The sequence below is a fragment of the Triplophysa rosa genome, linkage group LG20 (genome assembly GCF_024868665.1).
Source record: "Triplophysa rosa linkage group LG20, Trosa_1v2, whole genome shotgun sequence".
NCBI lineage: Eukaryota > Metazoa > Chordata > Actinopteri > Cypriniformes > Nemacheilidae > Triplophysa > Triplophysa rosa.
This window is the reverse complement of record NC_079909.1, coordinates 2,655,028-2,677,574: the sequence shown is the minus strand read 5'-3', so window position 1 is coordinate 2,677,574 and position 22,547 is coordinate 2,655,028. Positions and strand designations below refer to the sequence as shown.

Sequence of the window (22,547 nt, the reverse complement as noted above, 5' to 3'; positions counted from 1 at the left end):
AAATACCTCATCAACGGCCTAGAAATCACCCAGAACATCATAGAAACTGCATAGCAACCCTTTAACATCGTCTCTCATTGCACTAGCAACATCACTTGCAACCGGAAAAACACTAGCAAATGATAGTTTGCGAAACCGCTTTTATTTTGAAATTTGTCCTCCCGCGCTCCTACCGCAATCTGTCATATATGCGCGTACAGACAACCACCGTGAGGGCTGGCTTGACAGTCATTTTCAAAGTGGAGGCTGGCCTGATCGCAGTCGTTTACTACCGGGAACAACCGAGATATCAGTAGTTTTAGCAGCATTCAGTACAAACGGAAATCTTATCCAGTATTACATTTAGTCGGTCTAAAACAGTGATTGTGCATCAAAAGGTTTCAACCATGTTAGTACGCAAATGAGCGTTCTAAACTTATTTACAGAGCGCATTTTTAATTTTGGTTGCACATGCGCACCACTTATGTGCATCCCTGTATATTATATCATAACATATTAATATACAATTCATACACTAACAAAACACTTACGTAAGTAACCCCATCTGTGAAGTCCAGACTAAACTCGCATAACAATAATAATTGTTGCAAATGTACTAAATTTTTCAATTATCATATAATAAATACTGAAATTCATTCTTTTAATTTATACTGCATTTTATTATCTTCCACAAAAAGTACTTAAAGTGGGCTTCCCTTCCTAAACATTGATTTTAATCTTTGATATCAAGGTTATATATATATTTTACACAATGTTCTTTACATTTTGTAAGATGATTTTATGCAGAAAACTAGATGGGACTGTTTTCACAGACAGGGTCACATCTCGCTGTTTTTCTGAAAACTTTTATCTCCATATTTTGTGCCATAAATCATTAGTCACCCTTTATGTTTGTCACTGGGTTTTGCAAATACTGTATCTAACCAATAAAAGGTATTACAATGTGCTTATCAACTTTGACAATACAGTATTTAACCACTGAAAAAGTCATGTTAAAAGTAACGTTCTATCCATTTCCTGAAAAACTGCGAATTTGAACACGATAAATGTGTCAATATATAAAGTTTAGTAAAATAACTTTATTTTGAATCTCCGTTTAACACATAATTTATGCTGTGAAAGTTCTATTGATAAAATAATAAATGAACAATTTATCACCAAGTACAAGATTTCAATGATTGACATAAAATGCATAGTAACATGAAAACAGACTACAAGGCACTGTTATTATTTTCAAGAATCCTCATTCAATGTTATTTACCTTCAACAACATTTGACAACACATAACGCTTAAATACTGTCTCCTTCCTCTCACTCATAACTTTAGGCAAATATCCGGTACAAAATTTGACTAAAAACGACAAAAGAATGTGTAAAACGTAAACTTTCCATTCTTATCATTGGCCACCGTATACTGTACATGTTGATTTCATTTATACATCAATTAATGACATACATATACTGTAAACGTACCAAAGATGTTAACCTCAAGAAAAGATTGCATGCTAATATAAATACAAGACATTGCATGTAAAATGGCTCTGTTTTTTTATGCCCACTTGAAACGAAACAAGACGTTCTGCTATTTCCCAATTCTTCATTGCAATATTATCTTAAATTAAACATGGTCAAATATTATCCGAAGATTTTCATCATAGTTTAAAAACCTTTTATCTGAACAAGGCTTTGTGGTGGTTTAAATGAACCAAAGTTATATAAAATAAATGCCCACGTGGCCTCTAAGTCTTATAGGGGGTCGCAAAAGCAGTCGAACAGTTCCAAAACTCTGCTGGTTTTATGAATAGATTATAAAAGGCGTGTGCATGAGTATAGTCATCGAATCACATGACTACACTATTAATGGCAGCTTTTTAGACAGAACTTTAAAGATCTTGTTGAATGAAAATACTGCTGACCCCAACATTTCAATGGCAGGAATGAACGCTCAATGTTCGTGTGATGTGCATTCTAAAGGATGAATTGCATCAACTGCATTTTAGTAATAGCTTAATATGCATTTATGTGTATGTATCTTGTAACATTACTTACTTTCAAACCTAAATCATCAAGAAAATTCATTAACGTACAATTTGGATATAATGATTTTACAAAATAGATCTGCATTGTGCAACAAGTCATGTGACCCCAGGAGAATTTTGCCCTTAGTAATGACAACTGCGTCTAGCCAGTGTCTTCACAGTTTAACCAGGATTAGAAAACCAGATGGAAACGCTTTTTATTAACCATCACAGAATGTTTTCTTGTCCTGTGCATAATCTGAACCACTTCAGTTTATCCTTCCGGAAATGCATTAAACAAGCACTATGTGATAGTACCTGACTTACATGACTGGATGGTAATCACCAAAGCTTTTATTGCTTCATGAAAAGGCAGATATCAACAGCCACACCCCCAGCCCTCGCCGCTCACGTCTTTGCTGTTCAGTTTGAAGCTGTCTGTCACGGTTTCATTGAACATGGGCCCGCCATGTCTGAGGATGAGCTCGTTGGCCATTTTGTTAAATGCCTCTTCTATATTAACAGAGTCCTTGGCTGAAGTCTCGATGGCGTTAACGAAATCCAGCTGGTGAGCCATGGTCTGTGCGTCCTCCGACGACACTTCACGCATGTCAGTCAAATCTGATTTATTACCTAATAATAAACCGTTACATTACATATAGGACTACAATAAGTGTTAGACAGTCATAATAGTAACAAACCGTCACAATTACATTTATATTTATATTTAAGCATTTAGCAGGCAAACCTCAACCCAATAATCAGAAAAACAATCAAGCAAAATATATTTGACCTTTCTTACGTCTGAAGTAAAAACCGTCAAGATGATGTCAATTACAGCAATGAAAAACATCTTATTAAAAGAATGAAGTGATTTGACCACAAGTCTTTTATCATTTTAACCTTTTAATAAAATTGTAAGGTTAATTTACATTCATAGGTCATAAACCGTTCTCATTTTCCTTTAAATCAATTGGTAGAGCATCAGTCAAAGAATTGCGTACCAGGTGACAAACATACTGATAAAATAACAAAAGTGTCTCCAAAATGTAAAACAACAAACATCCAAAATGACTTGCAGTGAATTCAATCTATAGATTTTATCAGTATGCATGTGCCTTGGGATGGAACCCTTGACCTTTGTGCTACTAACACAATGATCCACAGCTGCGCTACAGCACCTCAACACACGTTTGCACTCACCGATTAAAAGAGGAACGATGTTGGAACCACCGTATTTCTTTACATCCTCCATCCACTTGGGCACAGACATAAAGGTGGCTCTTTTTGTGATGTCATAAGTGATGATGGCACCGTTGGCACTGCGGTAGTAACTCTGTGTGATGGTGCGAAACCGCTCCTGTCCAGCTGTGTCCCAAATCTGTAACTATAGCACAAAATCACACAGTTTTACCAAAGATCTAAAAGCCATTATACAACAGTGAAGTCTGCCTTTCTCTCTATTTGAAGTCTGCTTTGGCAGCGACGGGTGTCAGGTTTTTGTTCAGGCTGGGACGAGCAAAACAACGATAAATGGCACGATGAATTACAAAAAAACACCAATACAACCATCTCTGTAGGAACTGAACAAATAATACTGGCGTACTCCAAGAAAAGACTCGGACAAGAACAAAGCCTCAACCCTCACAATAAAAAGTGCTGATGTTTGCTGAGCGAGACATTTCACAATGGAGACTCATATCAGCCGAGTTAGCAACTGAACCAATGGACATGGCTGAAAGACTACGCATGTATATTATTTTCACTTTCAAAACGACTACTTATTTTGCACGACATGCCTTGTTGCCTTAGTGTTTTAAAGAAAAATGATATTACATAGAGTTTTAAAGTGTTTTTTAGACATTAACTCTGTTATCTTAATCTTGAAACTGCTGAGAACTTTGAGCCTCATGCCAAGTCTCTCCACTTTTAGCTTCTCCACGTCATGAGTGCCAACGTTAACAGAGCTGACTCCTCCCTTACAAACACTTACTGTAGTTACCATAGTATTTTGTGGTAACTAGTACCACAGTTTTACTGAATACTACTATAATGGTATCTTGCCGTTGCTAAGTTACTACTGTCATAATAGAAGTATGAATAAATCCAGAACGTTTTTCAATGGTTCGGGGAGGTTTCTTACACTTTTTTTTAAAGAAGATTACGTCTGGTTTTACAGTAGTAACGATAACTGCAATAATCTGTATTTATTGTACAGAATCCCCACTAGTGTAAACTTTGGTCACCAAATTATATAAAGATGTATGTATATCTTTGTAATGCAGGCATACACATAACGTGTATGAAATATCAAGACACACGAGTAAAGTTACAGGTAGGCGGCACTAACCTTCACTCTCTTCCCCTGAATTTCCATCGTTTTCATGGTGAAATCCACTCCGATAGTGTTCCCCTGTTTCTCGATGAATATACCGGTCTTAAACCGCTGAACCACACAAGTTTTCCCGACACCGACATCACCAACCAGAACGATTTTAAAGACGAAATCGTAGCTGTCATCAGACTCTTGTAATGACATATCTGTGCAGTCAGCGATCACCCGACAACTGAAGCTTATGTGATGATGAAAACAACAACAGTGACTGACGTGGAGAAACACACACAACACCTGTAACGTGCCAATGCGGAAGACATCAGGTGTGAGACGCCATGCGCAGCTGCGCAGACCGTGCGGAGTATTACATAAAAGTACCGCGAGAACGATTCAAAAGCACAACGTTCTAATCACTCTCGCGGCACTACAAGTCATACGCTGGTTAGTTTGCGCAGCACCTCATGCCGACAGCGCTGTTTTAGGTGTCCCAGAGCAGCGCCTGACTTATTTAACAGGGTAAATATACAGATGATGAATGAGATACTCGTTTCATTGGACAGGTTTGGAGTATTATTGTTCTTTTACAATCAACCGACGAGACAAAATTACAACGTTCCTTACATAATCAACGACACGGGTTTGCGCCGTTGAATAGTGACGTCGTCACCAACCGATCAATCAGAAGCGTTTCTTATGCGAGCGACGCCACGCTTCTAACTTTTTAAAGTTTTAAACAAAACCTTAAAAAAAAGGCAATCATATATCAGAAAGATGTACAATCAAGAGCTGATGGAGCACAGCTCGAATTCCAACATTTTTACAATTAAAAAAATACTAAAAGAAGAATTAAAGGATAAGAAAAACAAATAAAAGCAAACTACATAAATAAATTATACTATTATAAATAGGTGTTTAATAAACTTTGAATGAACTTTTTAAGAAAGTAAACTATTATAAAGTTGTATTAGATACTAAATTGATCAGAACACGAGTAACTTCATAAATTTTGAATTTGATGGCAACGCATAAGTTGTTCAATAGGGGGTGCTAAATGAATACCCTTGCACAGAGGCGTGGCGTAAGGGAACGAGGAACGTTTGGGCGGAAGTGACGACGGAGGCGCTTAAAGTTTAAATTTGCTTCAGTCGTCGGTGCGGGACGTAAGTAAATCTGGTTAGTAAAATATTTCGTTTTGTTCTCTTTTTAAAGATCTCGCTATATCTTCAGTAATGTCGGATCAACACTGTGATAAAGATGGTAACGGAATTTTGTGTCGTTGACTTCTATGATTCTGGTATTGTTCCCACAAGGTTTTGTTATTGTTTTTGACCGCACCTTAGCGTTGTCGCTTTTACAGGTAAACTGCCCAAAACCTATTTCTTTAGATTTTTTTCTCTTGATCTCACAAAGTTCAACAAGCAATTCTGCTCGAATTATTAACGATCGTGTTAATAACTTTGATGTACTTTCTCAAATTGCGTGTTTAGCGCTTGCCGCATGTGAACTTGTTGTATTTGACAGGTTTTTATCATTTTGCCTATAGTATCAAAATAGTACAGGCAGGGTTTTGGGCCATCCCTAATTTACCACACTCTATTTATCCCCATATTCCCCGTTCCATAACCCACGTAAGGAATTAGTTGGGTAGTCCTGGATTCACTACAACAAGAGACTGAGATATTTATTTATTGAAAACATCCATTGTGATGTGGGTGAAAAGAAAACCTCTGGTCATTGGCCAAATGCATAAGACGGTTGATGGAAAACATCAAAGTACAGTGAGAGAGACTACACTTGACACTTGAATTGAATGCTGAATTTTTTGATGAAACACAATGATTCCACTGTTATTATCACCAGTTCTTTTTCAGGGGATGTTTGGAAATTGATTGCAATGTGATTGTAAAAAAAGTGTTTTGTCATTGCAGCAGGGATGACCGAAAACACATTCCCTGTGTATAAGGTGGATGTCATCGTGCAGTTCTACCGAACTGAAGTTTTGACCGGACAAGAAGCCAAACATTTTACAAAGAATGACATTACTCCCAACCCTAAGGTACATTATACAACTGGTAGCCTGATATATTTTTGTTCTGTGGCATTTTTTTCACTAAATAATGTAGTCAAAATAGTGTATTTCTATTAAATATTGCTACGGTTCTTATAGGGATACTTCACCCAAAAATGAAAATTCTGTCATCATTTACTCACCTCTGAGTTGTTTCAAATCTGTATAAATGTCTTTGTTCTGATGAACACAGAGAAAGATATTTGGAAGAATGCTAATGACCAAACAGATCTCTCAGATTGACTCCCATAGTAGGAAAAGTCACTTTATAATTTTTTTGTTCTGTTGAACACAAAAGATATTTTGAAGAATGTAGGACAGCAAACAGTTCTGGGACACTTTTGACCACCATTGTATTTTTTCCTACTATAGGAGTCAATGGGGGGCAAAATCTGTTTGGTGATAAGCATTCTTCAAAATATCTTCTTTTGTGTTCAACAGAACAAAAAAATTATAAAGTGATTTTTACTACTATGGGAGTCAATGGGGGGAAAGATCTGTTTGGTCATTAGCATTCTTCCAAATATCTTTCTCTGTGTTCATCAGAACAAAGACATTTACACAGATTTGGAACAACTCAGATGTGAGTAAATGATGACAGAATTTAAATTTTAGGGTGAACTATCCTTTTAATTCTGAAAGTTGTCACATCGGGGTATCGCTGCTGTCCTTCTAAAGCTTTGTATCTCCATATTTCGTGAATACCATAAATCATTACTGTTAGTCACCCTTTATGGTTCTTACTGGGTTTTGCAAATATCCAACCAATAAAAGGTAGTAAAAGTGCTTGTAATTTAATCATTTAAACGTGCAGTGTTTTTTTCATCTCCTCATCCGAGGTTTCGGAAGGACATCAACGATTAATCACCATTATATTGGCCACCATATTTTATAGTAATTCTTGGCATCTGTATTTGAAATAACTCTATTGGTTCTGTGCTAAAGTTCTGACTTGACAGCATTTGTCATGATAAATATGGATGCACCGATACGGATACCGGTATCTGTTAGGGATGTGTATTGGCCAGTGCCTCCCGATACGATACATATCACGATAGATGGGTCACGATTAGAGATGCACCGATTGCAATTTTCTTTGCCGGTTCCGATTTTATTACAAGTGAAACCTGCCGATTCCGATTTTTGTCGATTCCGATTTTCTATCCACAAACTATAATTGACAGTATACTGTATATAAAACCATATGAACTTTTCTTCAATACACATTTTTTTAATTTTCATTGAATAAATGATTGAACATTGCAATTTCCCCAAATTTCCCTAAATGCAGTTCTGCAAGCTGCATTAAATTACAGAATCTTCTCTTTCCCAAACAACTCTTAAATTGAATAACTCTGTGACTGAAAAGAAGTACAAATAATAAAATATAACTAAACATGTCACTTAATTTACCTTTTTCATTTTTGTACTCATCTCACAAAAGTCTAAGATAACAATAAAATAATTCAACTTTATTCTCGTCTGTTTCCGTTTATGAAACTAACACTGCTTTATTTCATTTTTTCTGAAATGTAAAATAAATTGTCTTTATCTTGTGTCTGTTTAGGATTAAAAGAAGTGGGTTGATTTTTGCTGCAACTTCAATAAAAAAGTTAAAACATCTTATGAGTGAATTCTAGTCTAAAGATGTATATGTATTTGCAGTTTTTTGTGTTAGTAAAGAACTCAATCAGATATATATCACATATATTGGTTTATTTATTCATTTTTTATATTTTGGATTTTTAAAAACAAGTAGAAGTCGTGTTGAATGTCATTTTACCTAGGTGAAATGACCACAGTTTTAACGTAAGACAAGGAATCAGGTTGAGCGGAATTTGCGTTTGTTTTACACAGAGTGAACGACTTCAACATGAGCTTAGCACGTGTCAGAGTTTAGCATGATGCTAATAGCATCACTGTTGGCATACATACCCCATGTAGACGGAGCAGCGAGAGATGAACTACAGTGCACCTTTTTGTCTGTACAGTACATGATGCGTGTGCACGCGCGTGCAGTCAGCGGATATGAGAGATGCGCGTCAGTCAGCAGAGACTCGCGGTCCGGTGGACCCACATGCGAGTATAAACGAGCCGTGAAAGACAGGCTGTGCGCGCGCACGTTTACATGTTTACTTGCGGCTTTGAGTGTACTGACGGCTGTGACGTTCTTGCCCGCATCACGGGAAACAGAAGATCGGCTTGGAATCGGCGAGACTGACCGGCCGGTCACCGGTCGGGCCGATCATACGAAAAACCGTCCGATTCCGATCTCTTGCCGGTCAATCGGTGCACCTCTAGTCACGATACAATATATTGCTATGTATTTCGATACGATACACATTTGCGATATATTGCAATACTTTAAATAGAAAATGTGAAAAGTAGAGCTAGAAATACAACATGCTGTGCACCACCGGGGGTTTTTTGTAAGGATAAGTGTAAAAACATCCCTTACCTCTGCAGAGTGGCCATGATGTGCGATGTTCATGGACCTTTAGATCAGAGGTTTGGGTTCTCAAACTGTGGGTCGCGCCCCTCAAGTGGGTAGCACAGGGCAATAAGGTGGCTCACGCAAGTCACTTGGCTGTTGTGGTGCATTACAGTTAAAACACTGAACACGGGCAGTATAAAACCTCTGCTTCATCCGTGCTGTAAATGCGCCGGTTTCACATCTGTGAAAGCACAATAAATGTCATTGTTACTTTTCTTAATAAACTTTTTGTCTAATGCACTGCAGTAGCCAAGTGACTTGTGTCATGACTTGCGAAGCCTACAAACAGCATTATTTGATATAACTCATTACTCCATGACTTATTTTGAAAACCAAAGCACACCCACACATCAGCTCTGAGAGCTCCAAGCGTTCTTATATTTTTCACCATGCTCGCTTCCACTTACTTTTGACCATATGTATATGACATGATTTAAAATAAATGATCGATAGTATAGGTATCACTATAGATACACTATCGAAAAAAAAATATTGCGATAGTTACATGTATCGATATTTTTGCACAGCCCTAGTATCTGTATCGGGCCCGATACCAAGCTCACATACTCGTAAAGAGACACCAATACCAACGACCGATACCTCACGTGACATACCTGACAGAACTGACTAAAATTTGTGCTTTGTAAGTTTTTGACAAGCACATAAATATGTCTTTTTTCATAATGTGTTTGAGGCGGAGTTGTTCGTAATAAAGAAACTGTTCTATTTGTATTAGTTTTAGAGTGTTGTGCTTGGAAAACTGCCACCTCTCCAAAAAAATACAGGTAGAGGCATCGGTATCGGCGTGTACCAGAAAAGAAATATCAGTACTCGGTCTTTAAAAAATGGTATCGGAGCATCCCTAATGATAAACTATTGTAAGTGGAATATTTACAGACGCCTGTTTTCAATTGCAGTCGGAATCTATTCAGAGACTCTACATGAGAATATTACAGCTGCTTTTCCGCTTTAAGCCCGAGTGCCATTACACGGTGAGTGATGCTGATCTGTTAACTTGATTTTTGACATGTACAATATTTCACGTAATTTGTGCGTTTGTGAACTGTTGACTTTTCCCAGGTGCCTTTGTCTGAGAATATTCAGTACCCAATGCTTTATGAGTGGGTTACACCGATCATGAGTGTTTACATGCGCATGTAAGTAATGGAGTTTTTTTTTTTTTTTAATTATTGAGTGACTTTTATTTTGTTGATGTACTGAGAGGATTCTTGGCACTAAAATGGTTTGTATTTGTTTCTTTCAGGTGTCAGTTCTTACCACTCTGTCATGTGTATGACTTCTCACTGAATGACTTGCTTAACCCCAGTAAGTTGTGTTCTTTTTCTCTTTTTAAAGTAACATTTAACAGCAATGTTTCACTACTTAACATTTAAAAAGTTTATTGTTAGCAATGCTAAATTATTTATCATCACTTTACAGAGGCAAAGAGAACAATCACCACACTGAGTGCAATCCAGAATTTCCTTCACTTCAGAAAGCAGAGGCTGGAATTAACTGCTGCCCACCAGCAGAGTTTCGTAAGATTAAGTTCTTTTATTTGAAAAAATGAATGATGGTAATAGGAATGTTAAAAATTGGGAGCGAGAATAATTTAACCAGTTAGGCTTGTAAGATGATGATTTATCAACCTATAGAATAAACGCATCATCATGTGATGTTGGTGTATATTTTACAAAACCGCATTTGCGTTTGCTGCCACATTGTTCTTCATTCTTTGCATTTAAGACGTTTATTCCCTCCCCAGAGGTCAGATATGGACAGACTCCAGGCATACACAAGAGAAATAAAGGAAGCTGAAAAAAAGATTGAGAAGCTCACGTAAGTGCAGAATCGTTTTGGCATGTATTGCCTTTATCACAACTGAACCCCAAGTTTATAAGAATGAAATGTGTTCTCTGTGTGCAGCATCATACCACCAGAACAGCAAGCGGAGGCTAAAGAGCTGGCGTCTGCTCTGGCAGAGCTGACAACAAACACACAACAAGAGTATCAGGATGTGGTGAGTTAATATTTACATCTAAAGAAACAAGTATTTTATCGGTTTTAGTAAATGTGAATCCTTGTTCATGTGGGGCTAAAAGTAGCTTACAATAAGATACAAATATACAAGCACCTTACATTTACTCAGACTTTTACTGGGACTGTTTGTCACACCTGACCTTGTATGCATTTTTTAGGGCTGTGAATCGATTACAATGTCTAATCTAATTAATTACATGATGTGGAATTAATCACGCATCACATTTGGGGCCAAAATGTCATTTAAAGCCATTATAAGACAATACAGAAAGTAGCTTCGGATGTTCAGAAGATAAAACGGCCATCGTTTCGTTTTTTTAAAAGCTGAAATATCATTTGTATATAATTAAAGACCAAATTAGTTTGGTTACCAATATTAAGAAATAGCTTCCTTTTTCACCCAAAAAATTGTAATTCAGGTTTAAAACGACATGAGGGTAAGTAAATGTAAATAAGCAGAATATTATTTTTTGGGCAAACTATCACCAATTTATTCGTATTAAACTTTTTTATTTTAATACTGTTAAAATTCTTTGATGAATCAAAAACTGCCAGTAGGTGGCGGTAAATGTCGTTAATTCATTGGATTCACTGAACTCTTTCAGAATGTAGTAAATGACTCTTATGAATGAGCCACTGATTAATTGATTCACTTTAAGAAACTTGTTCATTTACAAACTAAACACTTTCCTGAGGCTTTAGTGGTAAAATTTTCACAAAAAATTAAGAAAACTGCTATCAATTATATCGTAATAGTTATTTCTTATTTATAACTGTTGTATAAAATCAACATGACATGTGCACTCATAGTTTTATGGACAAAAATAGCACTTGTATGATATGTGCTTGTGTGATTGCATAACTAAATAAATATGAGACAATTTTGGGTTCTTTCTGACACTCCCCTATACATCACGCAGTAAGTTGTTGCAGGCATCGTATTAGTCACCAATCAACTGTATTGAATGAAAGATGACCTACTTATGTCTGGGGCGGGTGCGTTAAAATTTTTAATCGCGTTAATTTTCCATAACGCGTTAACTATTATTGCCGCGTTACATGCACAGCTCAATTTTTTCCCATTGTCTGATTCTTGATTTTGACTTTTCTTTTAGAGTGCAATGAATGAAAAAGTTGCACAGTGCAAGACAGAAATTGCAGAATTATCACAGAAACTGGTATGTACGAGTACATATGTTTATTAGACTTACACCCTGCCGCTACAAAACTAATGTGAATGTACGTCTGTGTGTGACGCGTATTGTGTACTCTACAGAGTCAGCGGAGAGTGGAAGTGGCCACACTGAAAGATGAGATAGTAAAGCTCAAGTCTCAGATCGTGGAGTCGCCCGAAGAGCTCAGAAATGAGATGGAAAGGATGAAAGAGAACGTGAAAAACATCAAGATGTCCAAAGTATGTGTTGTTGTATTACACCTCTTATGCTATATATAACGGAAGTAATGGATAAGCTACCCCTGATCTCTAGTAGTGATGGTTTGGTTGATGTGTCTTGTGACAGGATCTGGCCGATGAGAGGCTGGTGGAGCTTCAGATGCTGGTGCAGTGTGCAGGTCAGGTGGAGGCAGAGATTCAGGTTTTACTCAAACAGCTGCAGGACCTGCAAAACAGCATGTGTCAAACCAACCAGCAGAAGGAGAAGGTGCATAGCAAGCATAAAACATACAGAACAGAAAAGCATCAATACTTTGTGATGTTTGCTGGACTGATTTGAATCTGGAATAATGTAACACTCTATATGATCGCTGCAGGTTCAGGATTTAGCAGCTATGAATGAAGCACTGCAGAAAGAGCTGAGGAGTTCGAGCACTGAGGAAGGCCAGCTGAAGAGAGCACTCGCCATGAAATTTGACAAAGAGTCCAAGCATCAAATTCGTCGACAGAAGAAGAAAGAAGTGAAAGATCAGCAAGTCAAAAACATATATGGGTAAGAGAACTGTAATCTAAGCCATTATTTTATCAACTTGGGTTTGACATTTCATCATCTTCGTCTTGTTAAAATTCATTTTTGGCACCTTCGAATATGTAACATCATTGTTGTTGGGTCTGCATACATACTTTAGGCTTAAGGTCCCTGCAGCCATCTAAAACATCTTGTTTATAATGCATGTTTTACAGGGTTTGTATAGTGTATTTTGTATTGTATTTTTGAAATGACAATTTTCTAGACCTGAATTTCTACGTTTTAGGAAAGAATGTCAGTATTTGTACACAATAAGTGAATATTGGATAAACAAGACTTAACATGCTGTGACTGCATTGGTAGAAAGTGTATGACCTCTGTTTTACTTGATGAAATGAACTTTCCTCAGGCAATATGATAAAATCCATGAGAAACGTGAGGAAGTTGTAAAAATAATCGAAGAAACCAACCGTGAAACCAAACAGTTCAAGGAAAAGATGCAAAAGCTGAGAGAGAAGTGTAACCAGCGGAGCCAGAAAGCCCAGGTGAGCTTCACCTTTACTGTCAAGTTTCTTAGTTCGACTTGTTTAAATGAGCTGGTGTGGTGTTAAGGCCATGTTTCGTTTATTTCTTCTTTAGGAGATCTATGAACACCTCCTTAATACTTTGGAGCAGTATAACAAGCGGATTGAAAGCATTGTACTGGAGACCAATGCTGACATCTCAAAAATGAAATTGCATTTCTAGAATGCTTTCTTTTTCGCACTGTACCATTTCAAGGTTGTTGTATGTCAGTTTGTCTTAAGTTTCCTATTTTTGTAAATGGCATTTATTTGTGTGACCGCACTAATAAATATGGAAAGTTACTGGTTGTTTCCACTATACTGATAAGTGATGTCTATATCTTATCACCAGTTTTGTACACCTTCATGTAGATCCACTAACTCTGGTGCTCTGTTCTGCTCTTGGTAAGTGGTAAAAGGTAAGTGACTGTAAATGTCAGCATTATCATGTGTGTAAACCATCAAAGAATGTCGAGTGAAACAAGATTATACAGTTAGTTCAGCGAGTCTGCTATTTTATTCCTACAGTTAACTCCTGACGGGAGGCTTCCGTAAATATTTAGTTTATACGTAACATTATGCTTCAACTAAGTTGAATGGTGCAGCTCAAAAATATTTAGTAGTGCGTAATTTGCAACTTAGTGCCCGTTTAAGTCAAAACTAGGCCTTACGCACTACTAAATATGTTTGGGTCCCGTACCCGTCAGGAGTAACTGTAGGAATAAAATGGCAGACTCACTGAACTAACTAAATAAACTGTAGTTTCACTCGACATTCTTCAATACTTTAAACATAAATGATAATACTGACATTTACAGTCATGTACCGTTTAAAACAGAGAGCATTATGTGATGACATATTGCTTTATTAGCGGCTTTAACAAGAACCAGTCCTACTGCGCCACCATCTGCCTGTGTTGTGCATATCAAAATAAAATCATCCTTTTAATTTCATTGGGGGTTGACAGTAAAATGAAACCACATGTATTACATGTCATTAATTATTATCTTTTAATGTTGTATTATTTTTAATCAGTATTTTTTGTTTGTTTGTTTAACTTAAAATACCTATTATGTTATTCACGATTAGGTAGCATTTTATCTATTATGCGAGGTAAAATAAGTTTACATAAAGAACGTTTTGAAATTCACAACACTTTGAACTTTTTCTCACGAATTTAAAGGCTGTTATTGGACTACTAAACGTAAACGTCATATTATGCAACTACGCATTACTTTACAGAGCGCTTACGAATTACGTTCTGCCTTGAGACCAAATGGTGCAACCGAATACCGTACAGAGTTGGTTACAAACTAGCTAGCTAGCTAGTTACTAAACCTCTAGTGTGAATTTTACGTTCTCACTTATGAAGGAACTTACGAATGGCTGGTGCAACCTTACCCTGAACATTTTTACTGTGCGCGAGTAGTTATTTCCTAGTGTCACACTTTTGATGTGATTTGTTCTAAGGTGTACAGCTATATCTGGCATTTGAATGTGCAAATGTTCACAGTAGGTGGATCATTAATATTCACAAACCAACTAACCGTTAACATGACTAAAGAATAGTTTTACCCAAGGACGACATCTGAAAGTCATTTTGACAGTTGGCAGCCGTTTTCTTGCATATGAATATTTTTTGTCATGAACATCATTAAGAAAAACATCATCATGTTTATGTGTACATTGTAATAAAGCACCAGTTTCACGTGACTTCTGCTTCTAAAACTTGTTTTGGAAAGATGCAAAGTGATATTTACTAAACAACACTTATGAATTCGAGACAAAGACAGGAAAATGTCTACCACATTTAATATACACAAACTGTATATACAACAAATTGACCACATGAGCTGAAAAATGCCTTATTCTTACAGAAAATGTAAAGACAAACAACCCTCAACCTGATTACTCTCATCTTGACACTCATGCCACCAAACAGTGGCATTAAAATGTCTGTGTGTATGATTGCATTGTCATACATAAATTCGAGACACTGATCACACACAGGGTTCAAGGAAGGATTGTTTTCTGTATGTGGGAATATACCATAGAAAACCAAATAAGAGCATTATCAGCGTTAAAGTGTCTATCAATGCAAGCCTGGAACAATCGTTTCTTCAATGAATGCTACGTGACATTTACATTTAAGTCAACTCGAAGTTTCCACATTATTTTTTGGAAAGATGATGTTTAAGGAAGCTTCATGCTTAGATGTCAGCGTCGGATCAGGAAAGTATGAGGGCTCGGCTTGGGGCGTGACACTTTAAAGAGCGAAGGTAATGTCTTGCTTTCTCCGTCATGATTAACTGGTCTTTCGTCCGGCCACATACGACAGTTTCCCAGGCTGGAGACATCTATCAGGAAAACAACAGTAAATTGTGTAAATGAGCGTGTGTTAATAAAAGAATAGATATGAAAACATGCGTTGGTATTCTCTGATCTAGCATCACTCACAGGCAAAGGAGAAACTGATTTTAATTCTGCAGACACGCATGTGGTTGTCGGCCCGCTCTCATTGGGTCCATGAATAAATCCTTGATCCAAAACGTTCTCCTCTTTCACGAGAGGAAGTGACCGTGCTGCTCGAACCTACAATGGAATACAAAACTGTTACATAGTGCATACAGTGATATTAGACAAATGGAGAATTTTTATTTGTCTGGTTTCTGTACCTTTTGATTTGTTTGGACCGAGGGTTTACATTGCTGTTTGCGGGCAATAATGCTCTCGCTGCAGTCAATGACATCGAGAGCCAAAGATTTACGCACTTTCTTCATAGGAGGCCGGTGCTGTAGAAGTAAAAAAATCCAGCAATTTAAACGATCACAAAATATATCCCAGACTAGAAGTGGGTACATGAACACTTGTCAACTTGCCACAAGATCACAGATCAATCAAATCCCAATGCGAGCATCCCTTACCACTTGTTTACGTTTTTTCCCAGTAGGAGTTTCATCCTCTACTATCAGCTCGATTCCCGCCTCACTGCGCAACACTTCTTTAAGGTCCTCCTCCAGATTTGGGGTCTGAGGCTTCAGAAGAGAACCAAAACAAAAATGACGTTCATTATATCACAGCGTCATCAGTAGAATAGCAAACAAAATGTCAAAAAAAAAAAAACTGACGACATCGATTGTATTTTTCTCACCAGTGGCCGCAGGGGGCCGTATTTCTCCATGGCGTTTTTGAAGGGCGTGGGCGTGCGTGGAGTTGTGTCCAGGTCAGACTTGTGATTTGGTGTGATAAACCTATAAGGACAAAAACCCAGACTGTCAGGAAACTTGAGCGAGCGAGGTTTAATTTAAAGGGGAGGATTCGAAAACGCACAGAGAGTTTTCCTTCTGAGTGAGTGGGGTTTTATCACGGTGAAGAGGTGTCGTTACCATGGCTTTCTGACTGCACACAGGAGTGGATGTAAGTGAAGGATTCTCCAGGTCCAGAGTGTCCTGCTTGGTCCACATATTAAGGAACTGTGAACATATGATTAACTATTGTTATAGATAATGAAATACATTTTCAGTTCAAAACACTACTTCAGTGTTGACAGTACCTGTGAAGGAGAGAAGGGCAGGATTTTCACTGGTGTGCTTTTTGGGGTCATGGAGTCGTTGGGGTCCGGGGAAAGGGCGATTCGCCGACGGCTGCGTCGACTCAAGATCGACGGAGGTGTGGCTCCGCCCGGTGAGATGGGGATGAGCTCCCCTTTACTGCCCTTGCTGAGCTCCTGCAGGGTGCTTCCCTCCAGCCGAAACTGCAGAAGCTCAGAACTCTGACTCTCCTCCGGCAGGTCAAAGTCTGACATCGTACACCAGCCTTCTAGATCCTTGAGAGAGTAAAATCGCTTTTATTATCAGCCCTGTGACAACACGGCACACCAGGGTGCAAAACACACAGACCCCGAAAGTTGATTCTAACGGATGCTAACACAAGGACAAAACCATTCCTCTGAGAATGATGTCAATTTTACCCTGAACCTTTTAAACCGCAATTTACGATTGAAGAACTTAAACCAAGCTCACAAGTGTTTTTAAGACTTACCCCGTCCATAAGTTCCATCACCTCCTTTAGCGTAGGGGCGGCCGAGGGTGAGAGGAAACCCGAGCTGTCCATGACCCAGGTGGACACGTTAGGGTCTCCAGACGTGTCAGCTTCACTTCCGGGGGTTTTTGAAGCTTTGGGTGTCTTGGGAGATGCAGTTTTGATAGGAGCGGTGCAGGCTTTCTCATGTACATCAGGATCCTATAAATGACAATAGTGTTAGACACACCAGTTATCTGTTTGGAGCATCGGACTGAATTTTATAGCAAACTTTATCTTATTCAACTGGCTTTTCACAATTTTGCAGTGTTGCAAACATACATTTAGGCAGTAGTTACTGTAGTAAAGTGAATAATTTAATCGGTTTGTAATTGGACATTTCTTTTCATAGTACTAATAAGCACTGTGTATCTGTTTTTTAATGGACTGTATATTATTAGTATTCACTGTAGAATTAATTCAAGATTGTTTCTATGTAGAAAACTCTATATGCATCTATGAATGGAAAGACTGAGTTTATGGCAAATGAAATAGACGGGCATCAGAAATAGATGTCATGTCATTCAAAGGCTTTTGAGAGACTAATTACTTAACTGCTCCAATTTCCTTTTTTTAAACCCCAGACTGTCAACCGTTTAGTTGCAGTTTTACAAGCACAGCGTTAACAAAAATATCAGTTACTTTTGCCGCATTATTTACACTATTTTGATTCGAACGGCATAGTATACAAAAATTTCCCTTCAAATTCATCATCCTCATTACAAATGTCCTCTCCAAACCCATAAATCACTTTATTTCCTGTCAGATGTTGTAGCTACATTGAAGAAACATGAACATGCAGGAGATGTAAGATGTGTAATAAGTTCTTATACCCGCTTTATAATCTGGACTGGAATTCCCTCAGTGGCTCCATCATAACAGAGCTCCACCTACAAAAACAAATCAAACGTTCAACCAAAAACCTTCAACAGTTTCGATTTAGAATATGAACTCATAAGGCACCTGGCTGCAAATACCTGTTCTTGACTGGTCTCTTCAGATACCATCTCTTCATTCTCTGTTTGACGGATCATATGAAGTGTTGGGTCCACCCCAGCATAATAACCCGTTTCAACTTTACGCTTAATGGTAGAGTTCCAGTGGTTTTTGACAGCGTTGTCTGTTCTGAAAAAAAAAAGACTTTTTACTCAACTGAACATCACACATTTGTCAAATTAAAATATATTGTACTTAAAAGCTCTGATCAGTTCGCCCCCCCCACAAAATCCTGTTACAGATACAGAGTCAATACGGTTGAGTTTTGTGCTTAAATATCTGCTTAAAAAAGCTGCTTTGCAACAATGAGTATGAGAACTTGTTAGCATGAATATAAAGACGCATCCTAATTCAAAAACCTTCCAGGAAGTAGTTTGGCAATCTCTGCCCAGCGGTTGCCCAGCACACAGTGGGCTTTGAAGATGATGAGATCTTCTTCTGGAGTCCAGGAGGACTTCTTCACGTCTGGATTGAGGTGGTTGTGCCAGCGTTCTCTGCATTGCTTTCCAAGACGACCCTTCAGGTGCTTGGCCACCATCGCCCACTGCTTGTTGCCATACTTTTTCACCAGTTCAATCACCTGGACACGTAACACATTCAACTTATATGCAGGGGTTTAAACCAATGATTTGTTAAATCAATTACACTTACTGGCCCTCATTCATGAAACACGAGCGGAACGAATTTTCGTGTCAATCGTTCATAATGTCGTTCTGACGTAAATGTTCGTATTTTCAAATAGTTAGTTGGTACGAAAAAAAGGTACACCTGCTCCCCACCACGTGTAAATGGTGCGTAAAACATTCAAACGTTCTGTATTATTTTTGACAAACTGATTACAATGCACTTTGATGACCTGTGTATCAATGATATTTCACGAGTTCCTTTGCCTTGTCGTTGTCATAAAGAGTCGTTTTTTACTCTTTAACTTTGGGAAAAACGCAGACCTCGTCACTGTCCCTTTTAACACAGCTGTCCAATCACAGTGGAGGAGAGGCAGGACAAACAGTACATTGACCAACCATCACACTTGTACAACACAACAATGGAGAAGTTAAAGGGATACTTCACCCAAAAAATGAAAATTCCGTCATCATTTCCTCACCTTCGAGTTGTTCCAAATCTGTATAAATGTCTTTGTTCTGATGACCCCAGAGAAAGATATTTGGAAGAATGCTCATAACAAGACAGATCTTAACCCCCATTGACTCCCATAGCAGGAAAAGATACTTTATCATTTTTTTTATTCTGTTGAACACAAAATTAAGCCACTTTGAAGAATGTAAGACAGCAAACAGTTCTGGGGCACTTTTGACTACCATTGTTTTTTTCCTACTATGGGAGTCAAAGGGTGGTGAAATTTGTTTGGTTATACGCATTCTTCCAAATATCTTTCTCTGTGTTCATCAGAACAAAGAAATTTATTCCGATTTGGAACAACTTCGAAGGTGAGTAAATGATGACAGAATATTCATTTTTAGGTAAAGGAACTTACGAAATATCATTATGATACACAGTGCATTAAAGTCCAGTGTAATCAGTTTGTCAAAAAAACAGAACATTTTAATGTTTTACGCACCACTTACACGTGGTGGGGAAGAGGTGTAATTTTTTTTCATACCAACTAACATTTATAAAAAAAATTACGAATCTGAAAATTTACGTCAAAACGACTTACGAACGATTTCCACAAACAATAATTCTGCTTGTGTTTTATGAATGAGGCCCATTAACATGCAAAAAGGAAACATTGCTAGAAAAAAAGAATATTTACAGTATAAAGGGGGATTTTTACTTATGCGCAGTAGGCAACGCACCGGTTTTTGTTTATACTTGTGTGTTGTTGTCTGCGTCAACAGGCAATGGCCACTAGTCGTCAGTGTCCACAGGCGTGTTGGTCATAAACCAAGACAAGAGTTGAAGAAGAAGCGGTTTTTTGTGTACGCTGTCTGGAGCATTTAACAGTGATAGCGGCAAGTAAACAGTCACTTTTGCAGTTTGAGTTGTTACATACAGAAGAACACATCATTTATATAATTTGTTCGGAAATGCATATCACGCTATCACTGAGTTTTTTGACCTGAAGGGAGGGGGTTCAAGCAGACCAATAACAGCGCTTGCGGACCGCGTTGACGCACGTCACCGAGTAGGCTATGGTGTAGGTCTGTCGCAGAAGTAAAAATCCCCCTTAAATTTTCACGACTTTTCCAAAACAACTTCTGTGGCAACGCCGAAAGTGAACTGTGATCTGGAATAGGAATGTCTAATGTTTTTGCTGAAACGTACACATTGCTTTATTGCTCTTATGTCTGGATATTATACCTTCTCGTCCTCTTCTCTAGTCCAAGGTCCTTTGACAAGATCTGGATCCAATACTTTGAACCAGCGATGCTGACACTGATGCTCTGAACGATTCTGAAGAAACAAGTGTCTGTATTTAAGCGTTTCTTTGATAGACGCAATTCAGAAATCAGTGTCAATCTTAAATGGATTATTACGGAAGGAAATATTTACAGGTAAAAAGCTTGCAATGTATTTCCAATCATTCGGTCCGACCCTCAGAACCAGTTTTCGCAGCTTATCGTCCTGAAAAACACAAACAAATATGAAAAGCATGTCAACCAGGTATTCCTCTATGGATTAAATATACTTCCTGTTTGAGTTTTAAATTGGGAGTGTTCAAATAAATAAAAGACATGGTTTTCGTTAGTAACAATACCTCCTCTTGTGTCCACTTGACTTTCACTTTCCCACAATCCTTTTGGTCAGCCACATCTGAATCTGTGTCTTGACACATGGCCTCCTCTTCATCCTCGCTGTTAACACAAACACAACAAACTGTATTTAGACTGTAGGCCAACACAGTCTACTGGTCATCAAATAGTGCCAACTATGTGTTGAGGACACTCCGACACCATTCCTGTTTGCTAAACTTTGTTGATTAGGCCTAATGCTGGATGGGAATCTCATTTAAACTTGAAGTAATGATGAATAAAGAAGTTTGATGATTGTAAACGATCACTTTTGTGTAACAGACTCGACATCCACTAGCGGAGCTGGCTAATATGTTGCATGCATGTCATCAAAATGTGTTGCATATTTAGTTCTCTAAAACGTGCATACTGCGATAGAGTAACACTTCTCATTAACTCTCTAAACATCACCTCTGGTTTGAAGTTGTAAAGATAATATAATGTTGAATACAAACGAGCGCCGATGTGTTGCAAGCTGTCTTTTTGTTCTTTCACTAACGTTAACTTAGGCGGGGTTCAATGCAACCCATACAAGCTTTGTTGATAAAGACCTCTACAACTCTCTGCGTTATGTCGAAGTCACATTCAGTGTCAACTGTCTTGTCATTAACTGAGATCTATTCGAATGTATGAAAAGAAAACATCACTTTGTGTACTTACCCGCGCGCCCACCACGACATTTCCCCGTGTTTATCAATTGCGCTAATAAAACAGATCTTTAAGAGGATGTGGTGCACAAGACACACAACGACGAAAACATCTGTGATGTTATTAAGAATGTCGATCAAATACAAGACACGTTATAATATAAAAACAGCAGCGGAGCTCAACAGTATCACAGCCGCTCCTCCGCGCTCAAGTTTCTATTTCGCGCTTCTTTTCACATCCATTCCCGCGGGTGACGTCAGCGGGCAGAGGCTGCGCGCGCACGTTCAGAAATGTTAGAAATTTCCTCTCCTTTTCTGACAAGAGCACACCCAGTTGGAAAAACCACCAGCAAATTAGTTTATTGTATTATTTACATTTCATATTTTTCATGTTTTCTAAACAAAAAAACATTATATTTGTATTTCCCCTATTTTCTATCAATTTTGCCAACAGAACATGTTGCCAACAGAGTTTTTATAATAATAAAAACACATCGTTAGTCATGTTAAACAAGGGAAATTGAGGGTTAATGAAATGGCCATCATACTAAAGCGAGATATGTGGTTAAATTCTCGATTTATGTCTTTTACTATCGGTAAACTAAAGGTACTATTTAGCGTGTTGACAAAT

At 37.9% G+C, this 22,547-nt stretch overlaps 3 protein-coding genes across 6 annotated transcripts; 1 reads left to right on the top strand and 2 right to left on the bottom strand.

Annotated features, from left to right (window-relative positions):
* Positions 1–1,051: 1,051 nt before the first annotated feature.
* On the bottom strand, positions 1,052–4,677 carry rab43 (RAB43, member RAS oncogene family). The gene is made up of 3 exons (XM_057361832.1): positions 4,369–4,677; positions 3,222–3,405; positions 1,052–2,651 (listed from the first exon to the last, which is right to left on the bottom strand). Exons 1-3 carry the CDS (start codon positions 4,555–4,557, stop codon positions 2,398–2,400), a joined length of 627 nt encoding a protein of 208 aa, XP_057217815.1. The 5' UTR covers positions 4,558–4,677; the 3' UTR covers positions 1,052–2,397.
* Positions 4,678–5,393: 716 nt separating this feature from the next.
* On the top strand, positions 5,394–15,143 carry nuf2 (UF2 component of NDC80 kinetochore complex). 4 transcript variants are annotated; one of them, XM_057362061.1, is made up of 14 exons: positions 5,394–5,526; positions 6,282–6,409; positions 9,833–9,907; positions 9,996–10,072; positions 10,180–10,241; positions 10,356–10,453; positions 10,681–10,754; positions 10,842–10,935; positions 12,071–12,133; positions 12,232–12,369; positions 12,476–12,616; positions 12,726–12,901; positions 13,287–13,422; positions 13,517–15,143. In XM_057362061.1, the coding sequence occupies exons 2-14, from the start codon at positions 6,287–6,289 to the stop codon at positions 13,622–13,624; spliced, it is 1,365 nt and encodes a 454-aa protein (XP_057218044.1). In that variant the 5' UTR covers positions 5,394–5,526; positions 6,282–6,286; the 3' UTR covers positions 13,625–15,143. The 4 variants fall into 4 exon arrangements, with proteins under 4 accessions (XP_057218044.1, XP_057218045.1, XP_057218043.1 ...); XM_057362062.1 differs by having other exon boundaries at positions 5,396–5,513; XM_057362060.1 differs by lacking the exon at positions 5,394–5,526 and adding an exon at positions 5,531–5,610.
* A 93-nt stretch (positions 15,144–15,236) lies between these two features.
* On the bottom strand, positions 15,237–22,152 carry mybl2b (v-myb avian myeloblastosis viral oncogene homolog-like 2b). Its single transcript, XM_057362161.1, has 15 exons — positions 21,930–22,152; positions 21,236–21,332; positions 21,031–21,102; positions 20,839–20,931; positions 18,876–19,096; positions 18,498–18,645; positions 18,354–18,410; positions 17,482–17,682; positions 16,994–17,266; positions 16,771–16,913; positions 16,592–16,691; positions 16,365–16,475; positions 16,116–16,232; positions 15,898–16,032; positions 15,237–15,797 (listed from the first exon to the last, which is right to left on the bottom strand). Exons 1-15 carry the CDS (start codon positions 21,947–21,949, stop codon positions 15,669–15,671), a joined length of 1,917 nt encoding a protein of 638 aa, XP_057218144.1. The 5' UTR covers positions 21,950–22,152; the 3' UTR covers positions 15,237–15,668.
* Positions 22,153–22,547: the final 395 nt, after the last annotated feature.

Excerpts from the sequence above, each read along its gene's own strand:
- mybl2b (XM_057362161.1), bottom strand. The coding sequence starts at position 21,949 with ATGTCGTGGTGGGCGCGCGG. Across the intron at positions 16,914-16,993 it reads TGCCCTTCTCTCCTTCACAG|TTCCTTAATATGTGGACCAA; the intron begins GTACTGTCAACA and ends ATATGTTCACAG. Across the intron at positions 15,798-15,897 it reads AATCAGTTTCTCCTTTGCCT|ATGTCTCCAGCCTGGGAAAC; the intron begins GTGAGTGATGCT and ends TTTTCCTGATAG.
- rab43 (XM_057361832.1), bottom strand. The coding sequence starts at position 4,557 with ATGTCATTACAAGAGTCTGATGACAGCTACGATTTCGTCTTTAAAATC. Across the intron at positions 3,406-4,368 it reads TTCAGGGGAAGAGAGTGAAG|TTACAGATTTGGGACACAGC; the intron begins GTTAGTGCCGCC and ends TTTGTGCTATAG. Across the intron at positions 2,652-3,221 it reads CATCGTTCCTCTTTTAATCG|GTAATAAATCAGATTTGACT; the intron begins GTGAGTGCAAAC and ends GTTTATTATTAG.
- nuf2 (XM_057362060.1), top strand. The coding sequence starts at position 5,583 with ATGTCGGATCAACACTGTGATAAAGATG. Across the intron at positions 10,454-10,680 it reads CTGCCCACCAGCAGAGTTTC|AGGTCAGATATGGACAGACT; the intron begins GTAAGATTAAGT and ends TTCCCTCCCCAG. Across the intron at positions 12,617-12,725 it reads CCAACCAGCAGAAGGAGAAG|GTTCAGGATTTAGCAGCTAT; the intron begins GTGCATAGCAAG and ends TGATCGCTGCAG.